Source organism: Muntiacus reevesi, chromosome 13, assembly GCF_963930625.1.
Source record: "Muntiacus reevesi chromosome 13, mMunRee1.1, whole genome shotgun sequence".
NCBI lineage: Eukaryota > Metazoa > Chordata > Mammalia > Artiodactyla > Cervidae > Muntiacus > Muntiacus reevesi.
The window spans coordinates 69822587-69836202 of NC_089261.1; the positions used below are offsets into that span (position 1 = coordinate 69822587).

General features: G+C 42.0%; 1 protein-coding gene across 3 annotated transcripts in view; it reads right to left on the bottom strand.

Annotated features, from left to right (window-relative positions):
* Nucleotides 1-205: 205 nt before the first annotated feature.
* LOC136145903 (cyclin-Y-like protein 1) overlaps nucleotides 206-13616 on the bottom strand; it is a 32507-nt gene continuing 19096 nt past the window's right edge. Inside the window, exons 5-10 of one of the 3 annotated variants that reach the window (XM_065904671.1) lie at nucleotides 12981-13016; nucleotides 10796-10847; nucleotides 9832-9951; nucleotides 5817-5887; nucleotides 2432-2594; nucleotides 206-1309 (exon numbers count right to left, since the gene is read on the bottom strand). In XM_065904671.1, the coding sequence (XP_065760743.1) occupies nucleotides 1193-1309; nucleotides 2432-2594; nucleotides 5817-5887; nucleotides 9832-9951; nucleotides 10796-10847; nucleotides 12981-13016 (559 nt within the window). In that variant the 3' untranslated portion in view covers nucleotides 206-1192. Of the gene's footprint in view, nucleotides 1310-2431; nucleotides 2595-5816; nucleotides 5984-9831; nucleotides 9952-10795; nucleotides 10848-12980; nucleotides 13017-13616 lie in introns of all 3 variants that reach the window. The other 2 variants (XM_065904670.1, XM_065904672.1) reach the window with 2 other exon arrangements.

The following is a 13616-nucleotide window of genomic DNA, read 5'->3' on the forward strand; positions in this document are numbered from 1 at the left end:
CCAGAGGAGTCGGGTGGAGAGGGAGGTGGGAGGGGGGATCGGGATGGGGAATACGTGTAACTCAATGGCTGATTCGTGTCAATGTATGACAAAACCCACTGAAATGTTGTGAAGTAATTGGCCTCCAACTAATAAAATTAAAAAAAAAAAAAAAAAAATCCTCACCCAAAAAAAAATAAAAATAAAAAAAATAAAAAAATAAAAGCTTAACATCCAAGATTTACAAAACTAAATGAGTTTAGAAGAAATTCAAATAAACTTTCAAGTGATATTTTGCATCTGTAGCATTTATACTTCTGCGGCAGTGTCCTGGAGTGTCCAAGCACACTGTATTAAAGCTTAAAATTGCACCAAGACTTTTGGGACACCTTCTATTTCACTATCTGCTTATTCCTGGACTAACAGGTTGGCTGGAATTACGAAAATAGCCTTTAATACAAGTATTTAACAAAGAGGAAAATCATCAGAAAATGAGAAGCACCATTAGAGTTAACAAGAAACGCAGCACGGACCCGACAGAAGTAGGTAACAGCATGCTTTCTCTTCTTATGATCCCAAACATGCTAACATGCTAGTAAGCAGTGCTTGCAAAAAGACTGAATGACAGGTGTTATTCAGCAGCTTTTTGGTTTGAACTGATTGCCAAAAATGACTAGCAGCTTCAATGAAATAGGGAGGAAGAATCCTTCAAAACCTAACAATGCTACAACAGGCTGTTCCTAAGTGGCTTTATGAGTTGTTAGGAGTCCCATGTTTGAATGGTAATACTACATTGATTCTAAAGGAATATGCAGCAATATGGGTGAGAAAAATAGGAAAAAGTAAAAGTTATATAGTTAGTGTCTTTAAAGTCTAAAAATTTAGACTATTAAAAAAACCTCACATAGTTCACAGTTATCGGCCTACACAGTAAGCAAATATCTGTGGGTGGGTTGGGAGCTTTTAGCTTTGGAGTGGTTTTTGTAACTCTGTTTACATTAAAAAGGACAGAAGAGTGTGTTGCCTTGACAAGGTCCAGTTTTTTCCTATGACCATAACCTTTGCGGTCTGCAAGTCTCAGAATTCAGTGAATTCAGTGTCTTTCTTCTAGGTGAAAATACTAACTTTGCTGGTTTCTCAGCAGGAGAGGTGGTATTTCTTCAGTCCTTGTTACGAGGGGTTCATGATGTTACAACCCCTCACCTCTCTCTGTTCATAAGAGGATGGCATTGGAGCGCTGAATACCAATGAAATTATCAGCGCTGAAAGACCTTCTCATAGCAACTCTGCCCAAGTCTTTGTATTCGTCTTCACACAGTCTGGAGATGGCCTAAGAAAGTCAATCAGATAGAACATAAGTATAATTGGGGGAAAAAAGTCCCAACCTTAAAGAAAGCAGCATTGATAAGCCACACATCTGCATTCATTTAGGTTGACAGTTGCTGCTACTTTGGATAGCTCATATCTACACTGCTGATTCCCGAAGATAATATTCTCCAAGGGCTATGATGAGATTGCTGGGGCAGGGAGGAACATATTTAAAAACTGGGTTCCCAAAATAGGCCCCATCTAACAGCAATATGATGTTACCTACATACTAGATCCTTAAGCATAATGAACACACCTGAGCAAAGTCAGTGTTTCCCAGCTCTTCAACCTCTATTCAGTCTTCACTATTTACTTCACACTAAGAGCATTTCAATGAGGCAGGTGTGTGCTGACGGCAAGAAAGGCCTAGTGATGAAGCACTACAAGGTGCTATCTCACAGGCATGTAAATTATCGTAGAAAAATGTCTTATTTCTAAAGTACCAAGGTACTGGAAAAAGTGCCAACTTTATATGTATTCATTTCAGTTGTAAATTTTGCTGTATACCCACCAGAAATCGCAAACTACTTCAAATTACTCTTCAAATCACTACTACAAATTACTTCATCCCATGTATGTTACCACTTCCATTAAAAACCCACCTACTTTCTACATCCAGTTTCTGAACCCACATTATAATTTCCAAGTATAGGTCTCACAGGTTAGCCCCTGATGCTTCTGGTCTAATAAACTCATGGGGCTGAACTGTGATACACACAAACACACACTACAAGTTCAGGCAGTTAAGAGTGGTAAGTAATTATCAATGTACATATGATTAGGGATACAATTATAAGAAATTATTCCTGTGTGGTTAAATGTAAGTGTGGAGGTTCAAATGGAAAACCATTAAGAACAATTAAATCTGATTTAAAATATTCTGAATTATGGTTACATAAGATATATCTGTACTTTTTTTTAAAAAAATGTGAGATCTCTGTCTAACCCATAAAAGACACAGGGAATAAGATGCCAATGGGTTAATAAGCTCTTCAAACTGTTAGTCACTGCGTAGTGTAAGTCAGCCACAGATGCTGGCTTTGGTGGCTGACAGAAAACCCAGTTAGTGAATCCCCAGTCTTACCTTTAGGCTCTGTGCTCTTTCTTTGCTAAGAGGAGCAATTAGAAAACTCAGGTTGTTGTCATCTGCTAAGGAGCAAAGGTCAAAGTAGTATTTGGCATAAACACTGGCGGGAACATGAATATTAAACTGAAGGAGCTCCAGAAAGTGCCTTTGCATCTCATTCCTGGGGGAGGAGAAGACAAAACCAACATAGGACAGTTTCAGTCAACTGGGCTACCTTCAGAAGCCCCATTCTGTGCCACAACAGCTCTAAATACAGTTTGGAAACAAACAATGGCTCCCCAGCTGGATTAACACACTAATGTTCAAACAAGGTACAGCTCTTTGTGGTTCTTCCTGCGTCCTGGCATTTGGAGTTTGGGACAAGGTGGGGCGGTTACGGCCCTCTTATGCACCCATGCTGCTGACTCGGGGGCTCATTCTTCAGAGTTCCATTACTGCAGCTGGCATTCATGCTCCACGCTCACTCACAAGGCCCCGCTATAGTCATCAGATGAAAGGAATGATGTATGCTGTTTATTAGCTCTGGAGAACTTGCAGACATTTTCACCGATAACAGGAAGGGGCTTACTGAAGTAGAGACACGCCAAGAAAAGGAGTAGGCACATCACCACGGCAACAAATGGGGCCATGGAGAGCCACTGCTATTATCTCTGAGGGGAGAAGACTCTTGAGGCAACAAGGATTCATCTCAGATAAATAAATAAAGAAGCTACACTCGATGTGAAAGGGAATCCCCTCCCCCCGCTCCAGTGCAGGGGACTGTGGCAAAGGGCAGAATGCAAGTTTCTGTTCCTCTTAACCCCAGTAGGACCAGAAGGTGTTCCTGGGACAGGATGGGATACACTTTTTAAGATATGGGAGGCAGTAGGATTAAGGGGAGACGTCTTGGCTAGACTAAATGCACCTGAGCAATGATCCCGATGGAGCAGTTCCCCCTGTGCTCTGTCCGCCGGCCCTGACTAGGACAGAAGGCGCACAGGCACGCAGGGGGCGAATTCAATGAAGTGGGAAAGTAGGGTCCTGGGGGCAGATCTTTCCTGTGGGACCATACACAGTCATTTGCTTGTCTAATGTTTAAGTAAATAAAATCAGAGTAAGTCTTACCACTTTCACAGCAATCATTTTAAAGAGTTAATTATATACAAATGATAAATACCCAGACAAATGAAAGTGACTTATTTTTCAAAATATTTGTTTCCTGGTTTTAAAGTGTTAATCTTTTATCCATTGGTAAGTCATCAAATGTTTGATGTTCTCCTGCGTGGAGAGCACAGTGTGAGCAGAAATGAGGTTTCTCATTTGTTGAACTTTAAACCTAACTGAACCTACCTCCAAAATTAATTTCCTGTTCATATGGCCATAAGTCTATAGAAATGTAAATCAGATAATGTTTTGATAATCAGCTAATCAGGACTTAATTTACTACAGGAATAAATGCACTTCACTATCCCTTTTATATTCTCTTCCACTAATACATTTTAATTGTGTGGAAACACAGTACTTCAGAGGATTAACATGTCTATTAACAGAGCTTTACTTACTGAAGAAAAAAGCATTAGGACTACAGAATACGCTTCTGCGTTTTGTTTTGTTTTTTAAATGACTAGATGACTGAAGAGCATGCCATTTATAGGCGCAGCAAATTTTCTGAACAGCAGCTGCTCAATATATTCAAACAAGATACATGGATGTTAGAAAACTTTTAAGGAAAAGCTGATAGATGCCAATTTTTCAATTTAGACTCAAAATGAGACCATTACAAATAGCAGCCAACAGCAGGGGGATGAGACAAATGTGACTTGAACACTTGGCTGTAATGCTTTCCAGTTTCCAAAGATCATAAACAAAAGCAACCTATTACGAACACAGCTCCTGGTGATTCTGTTGTACACAGAAAAGTGCTGTTTACAATTAGCTTCTTCCTGTAGCTAGACACTGCCATCAGTGCCATTGGGCTCACATCTATGAACATCCACACACTTCCCTGCATGTTCTCTGATGCTGTAACTGGACCCAGAGCCCCCGTCAGCTTAGTTTCAGGTTCTGAGAAAATTTCAGCTGCCATCATGGCAGACCTGGTGTTTATGATTACACATTTTCCTTCCTTCAAGGAACCAGTTTAAAGATGGATGATAGTGGTGCTCAATGTCACCTCAGTTTCTACAAATTCCAAAAGTACTTCTACTTATCTCGAATTATCTGCCGTAACACTAAGGTGGCTACCAGCAATATCACCATGACACTTTTTATCATCAAAGTGGACATTTTCACCAAAAGCCACTTTGACAGCTACCAACAATCACTGGTCCCTTCTCTTAGTCACAAGCTTCTTTGCTTCAGTTGTAAATATGCACTTTGGTAAATCTGAATTAAGAGTCAGGGGCAAAGGTAACAAAAACAAACTCTTGCCACTGCCTGTCATGACCTTGATCGTCCTCTGTTGTTCACTATAATAAAGAGGTACCCCTTTACGTTCTCCTAAATGCCACCCACAAGGACATTTTTGCTGCCAAGTGAGCACTTCTAGAGTCTGCTGCAAATACCTCTCTGGTTCCTGCTGCCTCCCACCCTCGGGGCCCTTCCCTGCAGCCAGACAGCAAGCCTGATGTTTCACGCCCATGGGAGCATGCCATCTGTGAGGAACCCCCCAAGTTAACTCGAGGCCCCACCAAGTACCGCTGTGGTTGCTGAGTGCCCCGGGTGAGGCCCCACTGACACTTCCTGGGCTACCTGAGACAAAGGAGTTTCCTAACTCAGCAGGCCTACTTCTAAACAGGGGGAACACTCCTGACAGCGGAGGAGACAGAACACAGAGATCTGAAACCTTTCTATTTGGTCATCTGTACATCATGGTTTCTGTAACAACAGAACCTTAGAGACAACCTCAGATTACAAAAGAAGAAAAGACCTGCAAAAACAAACATACAATGTGTGACTCAAGTTGAAGTTATAACCTCAGTAGTCTGGAGGTGCTAAGACCTCAGCAGTGACCACTTAACTTCCAAGGCCAGACATGTGTCTCTTAAAAACAGACTGGACCTGGTAGACAGCTTTAAGAAAGACGTGAAGTTATTTACTGCACCATGCTGTTCTGGTAGTGAGCTTGTAAAATGGTAAAAACCACCAGAAAAGTAATTTCAATTTATCAAGCAGAATATTACAACAGTAACACACCAAGATTTAACTAATGAATGATGGGAAATACAAATGGTTATACTACAGCTAGATAGAAAGAAGTCTAATTTTATATTTATACCTAATTCAGCTCTCTGCGCAATGTAACCTTTCTTAAAATGTAACATTTCTTAAGCTGTAAACTTTATGGGAGCAAATAAGGTATTGGAAAATGGTTAGACAGTTCACCGTAACCTTACAAACTCACATGTCCTCAACTGTAATGTCCTTTAGGATCTGGCAGTAGTCCACATTCCAAACAGCCTGATCGTCCCAAACCTTGGAGGCAAGAAGAATGGCTCCCAAAACAATTCTTTTCCAGTTAGTGGGGCAAATGTCGATCTCAGCATAAGTTAAAAGCCTTTCTAAGTAAACCTGCAAAAGTAGAGGACTGACCTTTGATTTTAGTTCAGTTTAAGGGCTGTGATAGAATTGTTAGGAATGATAGGTTTCATCTGTTTTTAACATGTCTTTTATTCTTTGGTTCTACAGAGACTTCTGCTCGGCCAGCCAAGGCCAAAGGCCAGGTCACAGTTGTAAGGCAAATAGTTCTGTCAGTCTGGTATTTCTACTCTGCCCATGTGAATTTCCAACCCAATTTTGGTCGCAGGAATGAAAGGACATCTCAGCATTCTAAAGACAGGCATTGTGTTATTACCTTCCCACTTGTAAAAGGCAGCACGTATAGCCCAGCATCGATTCAAATGTTCAGTAAATGCTTGAGTGCCTACCGTGTGCAATGTACCTACCATACTGGTGGTGGGTACGTGGCAATTTTACATAAAGCTTGAGTATGTAAAACTCTGGTAAGACTGAGCAGTTCTTTATCTTCTCTTCAGAGGGTGAACCTGAAGATAATAACCGGTGGTCAAGAGAGCCTCCCAGTGGCTGCTGCGTGGCAGAGCAGGACAGGTAGCACAAAGCAGCTGTGCTTTACACTTGGTGCCTTCTTAGGGAAGATTCATGCACAGAAAGAGCTTTTTGTTCACATCTCCATTATTTCATAACTCATTTGTCTTACATATTCTGCAACTTAGTCAATTTGTTTGGTTCTAAGGTGGTTAAGAGCTGCCGGTGTCTGAATCCCTGGGGCTCCTCTAAATCTGCCAGGTAGTCTGTGGGATGACTTCATGGCTTCTTTTATATGTGTCAAATGGCTATTCTATAAAGAACCAGACCAAGTTAACAGCTGAGTAAAGATTAAAGACATAAGTTGTGATGGTGCTACCTCTGCAGAAGAAAATATATGCCATTTGACAAAAAGAAAAATGTCCCGTTATCAGACTGACAGCTCCGATCTGCCAAAGCTCTCCAAACTCAATTGTGTTCCAAACACGGTTACTGAGATTATATACCCTTAGTGAACTTCTGCCCCCCACTCCCCAGAGAACTCCGCGTGCGCCAGGACTCTCTAAGAACGAGTCTCCCACAGGGTCCGCCCCTCTACTGTATTATGGCACTGGTAGAGGCAATTCAACCTTAGGGGCAGTCCCTCAGCTTCCTCTCAGCTTCACTAAAGGCAAACCTGGTCTCATTTACACCACTTGCCCTCCTGTCTCAGTGGAAGGGACATCTCTTTCTTTTCCCTGAAGCTAACTCTTCTATGAATGAAGTCAGTCCACCTCTCATTTCTGCAGAACACTGTTCCCACAATTCATCTCTTCTTGAACAACCCCCGTTCTCTGTCAGAGATTTTCTCCAATGTTCTCTTACATGTTCTCAGCCCATCTGTCACCACCCCTTAGAACACTTCCTTCAGGAAATGTTCCGACACTGGCTCCTCATGACCCATCCTCTCCTTAGCCCATTTAGTCTGCCCCTGGCCGCCACTGCCCCGCTGAAATTACTGAGGCGTGGTCACTGCTGCCTTCATGACAAACAGCCAGCACTCTTCATCGCGGCGCCCCACTCCCCAGGCCTGCCCTCAGAGCTGAGAGAGACTGCCACACGCCTGGCTGCTGGGACCAAAGACCTCCGCTTGAGTTATCGCACTGCCGTCTGCTGGGAATTCTCATCTCCACTTTCACTGGTCACCTGCCGGCTCTGCTCTTCTGTCCGTCACTTCTGGCTTCCATCACTGCCATTGCCTCCTAACTTCTCTGCTTCCACTGACCGCCAACCACCGTCTGTTCTCCCCAGAGCAGCCAGGAGAACCTCTCAGATTAAGTGCACTTCACGGGCCTGCTCAACATCTGCCAGGGCTCTCCCATCAAACAGGTCACTTCTGTGGCCTGCTAGTTACGAGGCCCCGTGTGAGAGGCCATCGTCCTTCTGTGACCTCATCGCCTGTGCCTTCCCGCATTCCCTACGCTGATCACAGGGGCACCTTGCTGATCCCTCAGCACAGAACCCGTTCCTGTCTGCGCCTTGTGCTCTGCCCCCTGCCTGCGCTACCAGGCCCCTCATCTTCCTCAGTCCAGCCAGGTCCTGGTTCAGATCTCACCTCTGTAAGGAGGCTCTTCCTGGTCTTTCTAGCGTGCATGCGTTAAGTCGCTCAGTCGTGTCTGACTCTGTGACCCCATGGACCCGTCTGGCTCCTCTGTCCATGGGGAATTCTCCAGGCAAGAATACTGCAGTGGGTTGCCACTCCCTTCTCCAGGGGAGCTTCCCAAACCAGGGATGGAACCCAAGTCTCCTGCACTGCAGGCAGACTGCTTCCTGTCTGAGCCACCAGGGAAGCCCCTCTAATCTCTCCATGCCTTTACCTTGCTTTCTCTTTCTAGCTTTCACTACTACTTCAAACAGTCACCTTTTTAAAATACTCATTTTAAAAAGTCTTACACTCTGTGGTACACCCGATACTTACACACACTGTAAATGAGCCATACTCCATAAAAACTAGAGAAAAACAAAACCCTTATGTCTGCTATGCTCACCTCAGAAAGGCAAGGACTCTCCTCTGTGCCCAGCACTTAGAACCGTGACACAGGCAGGCATCTGGTGCCTGTCTATGCCCTAAGGAGCTCCTTGGCAGCACTCGGCACGTGCGCCATGCTCTCCTTCCTCAAGCTCTCCTGGCAGCTCTTCTGAGTCTCTGCTGGGTTTCCTCCCACTCCAGCCACTCCTCTGGGGACGTGTCCTCTAAGTGCTGATGGTCCCCACAGATCTATCTTCTCCTCAACTTATATTTAACGCACTTTCTCTGCATTTGAACAGCTTCACATAATTCCCTGCCTCTTGCTCAGCTTCAGGCTCCAATCCCATACAGTCAAATGACTGCTAGACACTGTCACTCTGCTGTCTCACAGGTCCATCGGGCTTAACTTGTCTACAAAGAAAGGCCCCTCTTCCAACCCACACACTCTCTCCTGCCTGCATTTCCCAGCTCTGCACGTGCCAGCGCCACTCCTGCCTCTCTCAAGCACATGCTAACTAAGCACCGTAGCTGGCTTGCAGCTCCAAGAAAAGGCCTGCGTCTGACCCGGGGCCCACTGAGGGGAGCCTCCTCTCCCACACTCTGCCTGCAGAGGCGCGGGCAGCGGTGGACGCAGGCCCTCCCTTCAGACATGCAGCTGACTCTCCCCTAGAGGTCTGCTACAGGGAGGAGCTGGGCAATGCCAACTACCTCTCAGCTGAGCATGATCCATTACTCAAATGATAAAATCTTACCAGAGGAACTCGGTACGGATGACAGAAAGGTCCTCGCACAGCTGGAGCTCGGCAGGCTAACCTGAGTAAGCCTTTCCGAGCACTGCCGACACCCCAGGCCTGGGCACCTTCACATGCAGGACCAGAGGACAGCAGAGATGGTTAGCACTGCCGTCCAAGGCCAGGCAGGTGAAGGCAGTCGGTCTCAATCAAGACACACATCACAGCTGCCTAGGCAACACAGCCTGAGACTCAGAAACACACTGAATCTGCACCTGCCGTGGGCCAGGAAGTTCAGTGACCGCCTCCCTCCCACCACCCAGCGCACTTTGCCGGTGTGCACCTGTGTGCACTGTGTGCCCATGCGTCCTGAGGTGTGGAAGGAGAAACCAGACGTCTCTCCTGCTGCCTTTAACATCAACTGCTTTGTGATGAGAAAAGCAATGGCAACATTTTAAATCATGATGATTACTAAAGCTCAAATCTGTATGCTTTAATTCTTTTTGATACATTTCTCTTTAATAAAGTTCTGATGATCATTTCAGGAACCTACTTTCATTTGAAAAATAGGCCCATACCTTCTGTACAAGAAAAAAATTTCTAGAGATGCTTCTATTAAGAGAAAAATATATTACCAAAGTCACTATTGCACATTCAGCAGTCAGCTGGGCGGCACTGAAAAGAGTATGAACAAATCTGTAAATGAATTTGTGTTCAGGATCATGCTTAAAGTACTCCTCTGGAACCCCTTCTCGCTGAAAGAAGAAAAAACACAATGTTAAGTATCCACTGAAGAAAAATACTTAAAAGTACCCTCAAGATAGCAATCTTCACACGTGGGCCCATGTGCTACTTAAAATAATTTTGACTGGGTGACATATCTTGTAGTCTTTTAAATATAAACAACTGGATCCTAAAGTACCATAGTGATTCAATACTCACTACCATTCATTAGAGAAAAATGCAAGCACAACCTCAGAAAATGCATTTTCACCTTCTTCCCCAAAGAATTCTACCCAAATGCAAACTATTTTTAGGCTCAGAGTCTTGCTGATCATTGTACGTCATCATACTTTTCTGCAGTCAACCATGAAAACACCTCTCCACTGTCCTGTAACCAGAGGCTCTAAGAGTGTGCTCTCTCACACAGCGGTCACCAGTCACGTGTGTCTACTGAGCACCTGAAGAAGAGAGTTTTTAAACCCTGTCATTTTAATGAGTTTAAAATTTAAACAGTTTTTAAATTTTCGCCTTAGAGGTCTTACATATGTGTTAGGAAATGTTTATATTGTGTGATGCTATGGAAAATCATCCTTTAAAAAGCTACATTTTCTGTTACTTGGGTATGTTTACTTACCTGCTCATTCGTCATACAAAGCGTAACTTGGTTCTTATCAGTCACACCCCTGACACAACATGCTTTTGGTAAAATTACTTGACATAATATGGGGTGGGGGAAGAAGACTTAAAGGAAGACAATCTTGGCTTTGAGCTGGAGGCAATAATTTTCTTCTAGTAATTAATATCAAAGCAATTCAGCATGAAATAAACACAACTGTAATAAGAGAAAAATACACCTTAAATAAAAGTGACACTTACTGAGAGTGGATGTGATCTCTCATCAAAAATGTCCAAGGACCTGTTGGCATCTCTATAAAATAAGAATGTGTATTTTAAAAATTAATTCAGGAGTTACTAGCTTAGTAAAATATCTGCTAAAAGTAGAGAGAGGAGTAGAGGAAGCTTAACCTTAATAAAGCAAACAGTTTTACATATTCTCCTGGATTCTGCCCTTAGAAAGGTTTTCTGATCTATTTTATACTCAGCACACCAAGTTGCATGAAATCTCTTCTACAACCAGCCAGAGCTGCCTTTACCCACACAGACCCCTTCTAACAGGCAATGTTCGTAGACCAATACATTTCCACTTCACTAACCTCACACTGGAATATACAAGAACATTTTATAAAGTGGTAGTAGTGGGCAATAAAGTCTTCTAACTTCAATGAATGTAAATATGAGATTCATGATTTTTTCTTGTCTCCACCCCCTTTTGTTCTTCATATTATATTCTTATTGTTTATTTCTTCTTGTCTCTTTTAAATAGTTTGAGTTAAAAATTTTAATTGTCTTTTAAGAGAGACCAGGCTTTTTCTTTTAAATTCCACCACACTTTTCTGCACTGTGCCCATTTAAACAGCAGTTCTGCAAATGTGGTCTATAGGCCTCTGGGAATCTCCCCTGACCCCTCTTCAGAAATCCTGTAAGTCCAAGAGGTCAAAAGTTTTTTTATAAGAATACCAAGACATCACCTGCCTCTACACTGTTTGACACTTAACTATGATTGTATAAAAGCAAAAGTGAGTAAAACTGCTCATTTCTGAGTGTGAATCAAGGCAGTGGTATGAAACTAAATTAGAAGTCATTTACTTATTCCTGGCCAAATGAATGTAAAAAATCTGCTTCACTTAAGAACATCCATGATGAAAGAGTAAAAATTAAGTGTTCTTAAACCTTTACTCTTCTTCTTCATATTCTGAGTAAGTGGAAAGTATGCATTAAGCACTTGTATGTACTGAAATATGGCTGTGCTAAGGAAGAGCACTTGTAACTGACTAGTAACCAAGTCACTTTTTCCCCCCTAGAACATCATATTTAAACCACTTTTTTCATGAAACACCAATTGACAGTCATTGTTTCAAAAATGAACAAAGTGAGCCTGTCACTTCAAAGAAAACTCTAAACTATTTGTTGCCAATGATAAAATTCAAACCATCAAGCTAAAAATATTAGGATTTTTGGAAAATCTGTACCTTTCAGTGTGAGCTTTATTTATGGTGAGCTTAATTTATCAATACTTAAAGACTTTTCCAATAAGACTGGGAGTGATACTAACAAGAGTGAGTTTTTGACACTGTCTGAAGACATGTGAACCAATACTTTGCAAATGACAATGTATAATATTATAAAATCATGTACAGATAAAAAGATCCACTCAGTATGCATGACAGATCAATGGGCATTAATTTAACATAGTATCTACCTCAAGTTCACTGATAATGACTTGGAACTCCATCTTAACTAATTTAATAAACTGGCACATGTGGATTTTGGGGACAGTATCAAAGAATATGTCCAATTATCTCAAGGCTTTAAAAATTCACCTTTTCCCAACTATATGTCTGCATGTAGCTGGATCTTCATATTGCTTCTTCAAAGCAAATGACTGAAGACAATGATGACATGAGAATCAACTGTCTCCTATTAATGAGATACTATCCTCTCCACTATTTTGTTGTGGAAAACGGTTATTTTTCATTAAAAAAATGACTTATGTTAAACACTGGGGTCCCCAGTCAGATGGTGATCTCATCCCTCAGGAGACAGTTTTCCTGTCCTAATGTGGAGAGAAGCAGAACACCTTACTTGCACCTACAGAGCAGAGGCCGGGGTGCTGCTAAATACTCTGCGACACACAGGGTGGCACCCCACACCAAAGCCTCATCCAGCTCAAAACTTCAGCAGTGCTAAGGAAAACATACACTGGATTTAATTTTTTTAATTTTAAATTTCAGTTTCTAATACAATAAATATCCATATAAACCACATAAAACTTAAAGAATTAGAGTCCCAAAACAAAAATAAATGATTCACTTCAATACTGTAATGAAAGCACTCTAACAGTAAAAGCTTACTCTAACACTGTCTACTGTTATTAACACTAAACTTGATACTGTGTAAATTAATTAGCTGGAATAACAAGACAGGTTTTAAAAGAGCTCACCTGTTCTTTATGTGGTAATATATTGCTGAGATCACACTGTGGAGGAAAAAAAAAATATTGTAATAATTGGTTTTTATCACATTAGGCCTGAAGACATTTTAAAGGGTTGGCAGAGAGGTAAGACCATCCAGATGCCCAGTGGCCCCCACACCCCCTAATTCAGAGCAGTAGCCATAGGTGGTATCCCCCATGTTTTAGGTTCTTTGGCTTTTAGCAAAATTAGGAGACCCAAAATATAGATGTGCTCTTAGAAGACATGTTTGGGTTGATTATTATAATATATAAATTATTATATATTTCCCCGGTCATTTGTCCTTCTCTGCACAGAATCTCTCATCCCATACAAGTTACATCATCTATCCACATGGTTAAATTTAAGCCATACAGATTTTGTGTTTGTGGCTTTTTGTTAGGCACTGCATTTCAGTTGATTCAGTTCAGTATTCCCCCTAACACATCTATTTTCCATTATTTCTCTAAAAGTAAGTAATACAAGTGCTCCATATCAAATAAAATGGATTTAAAATCACTTTCACACATAATTATTAGGAAATTTAATAGCAAAATTTTACAGTCACAAAACTGGTGATAGGCCTAGTTACCCTGAAATGAGCACTGCTGTGAGGCGGCACAAGG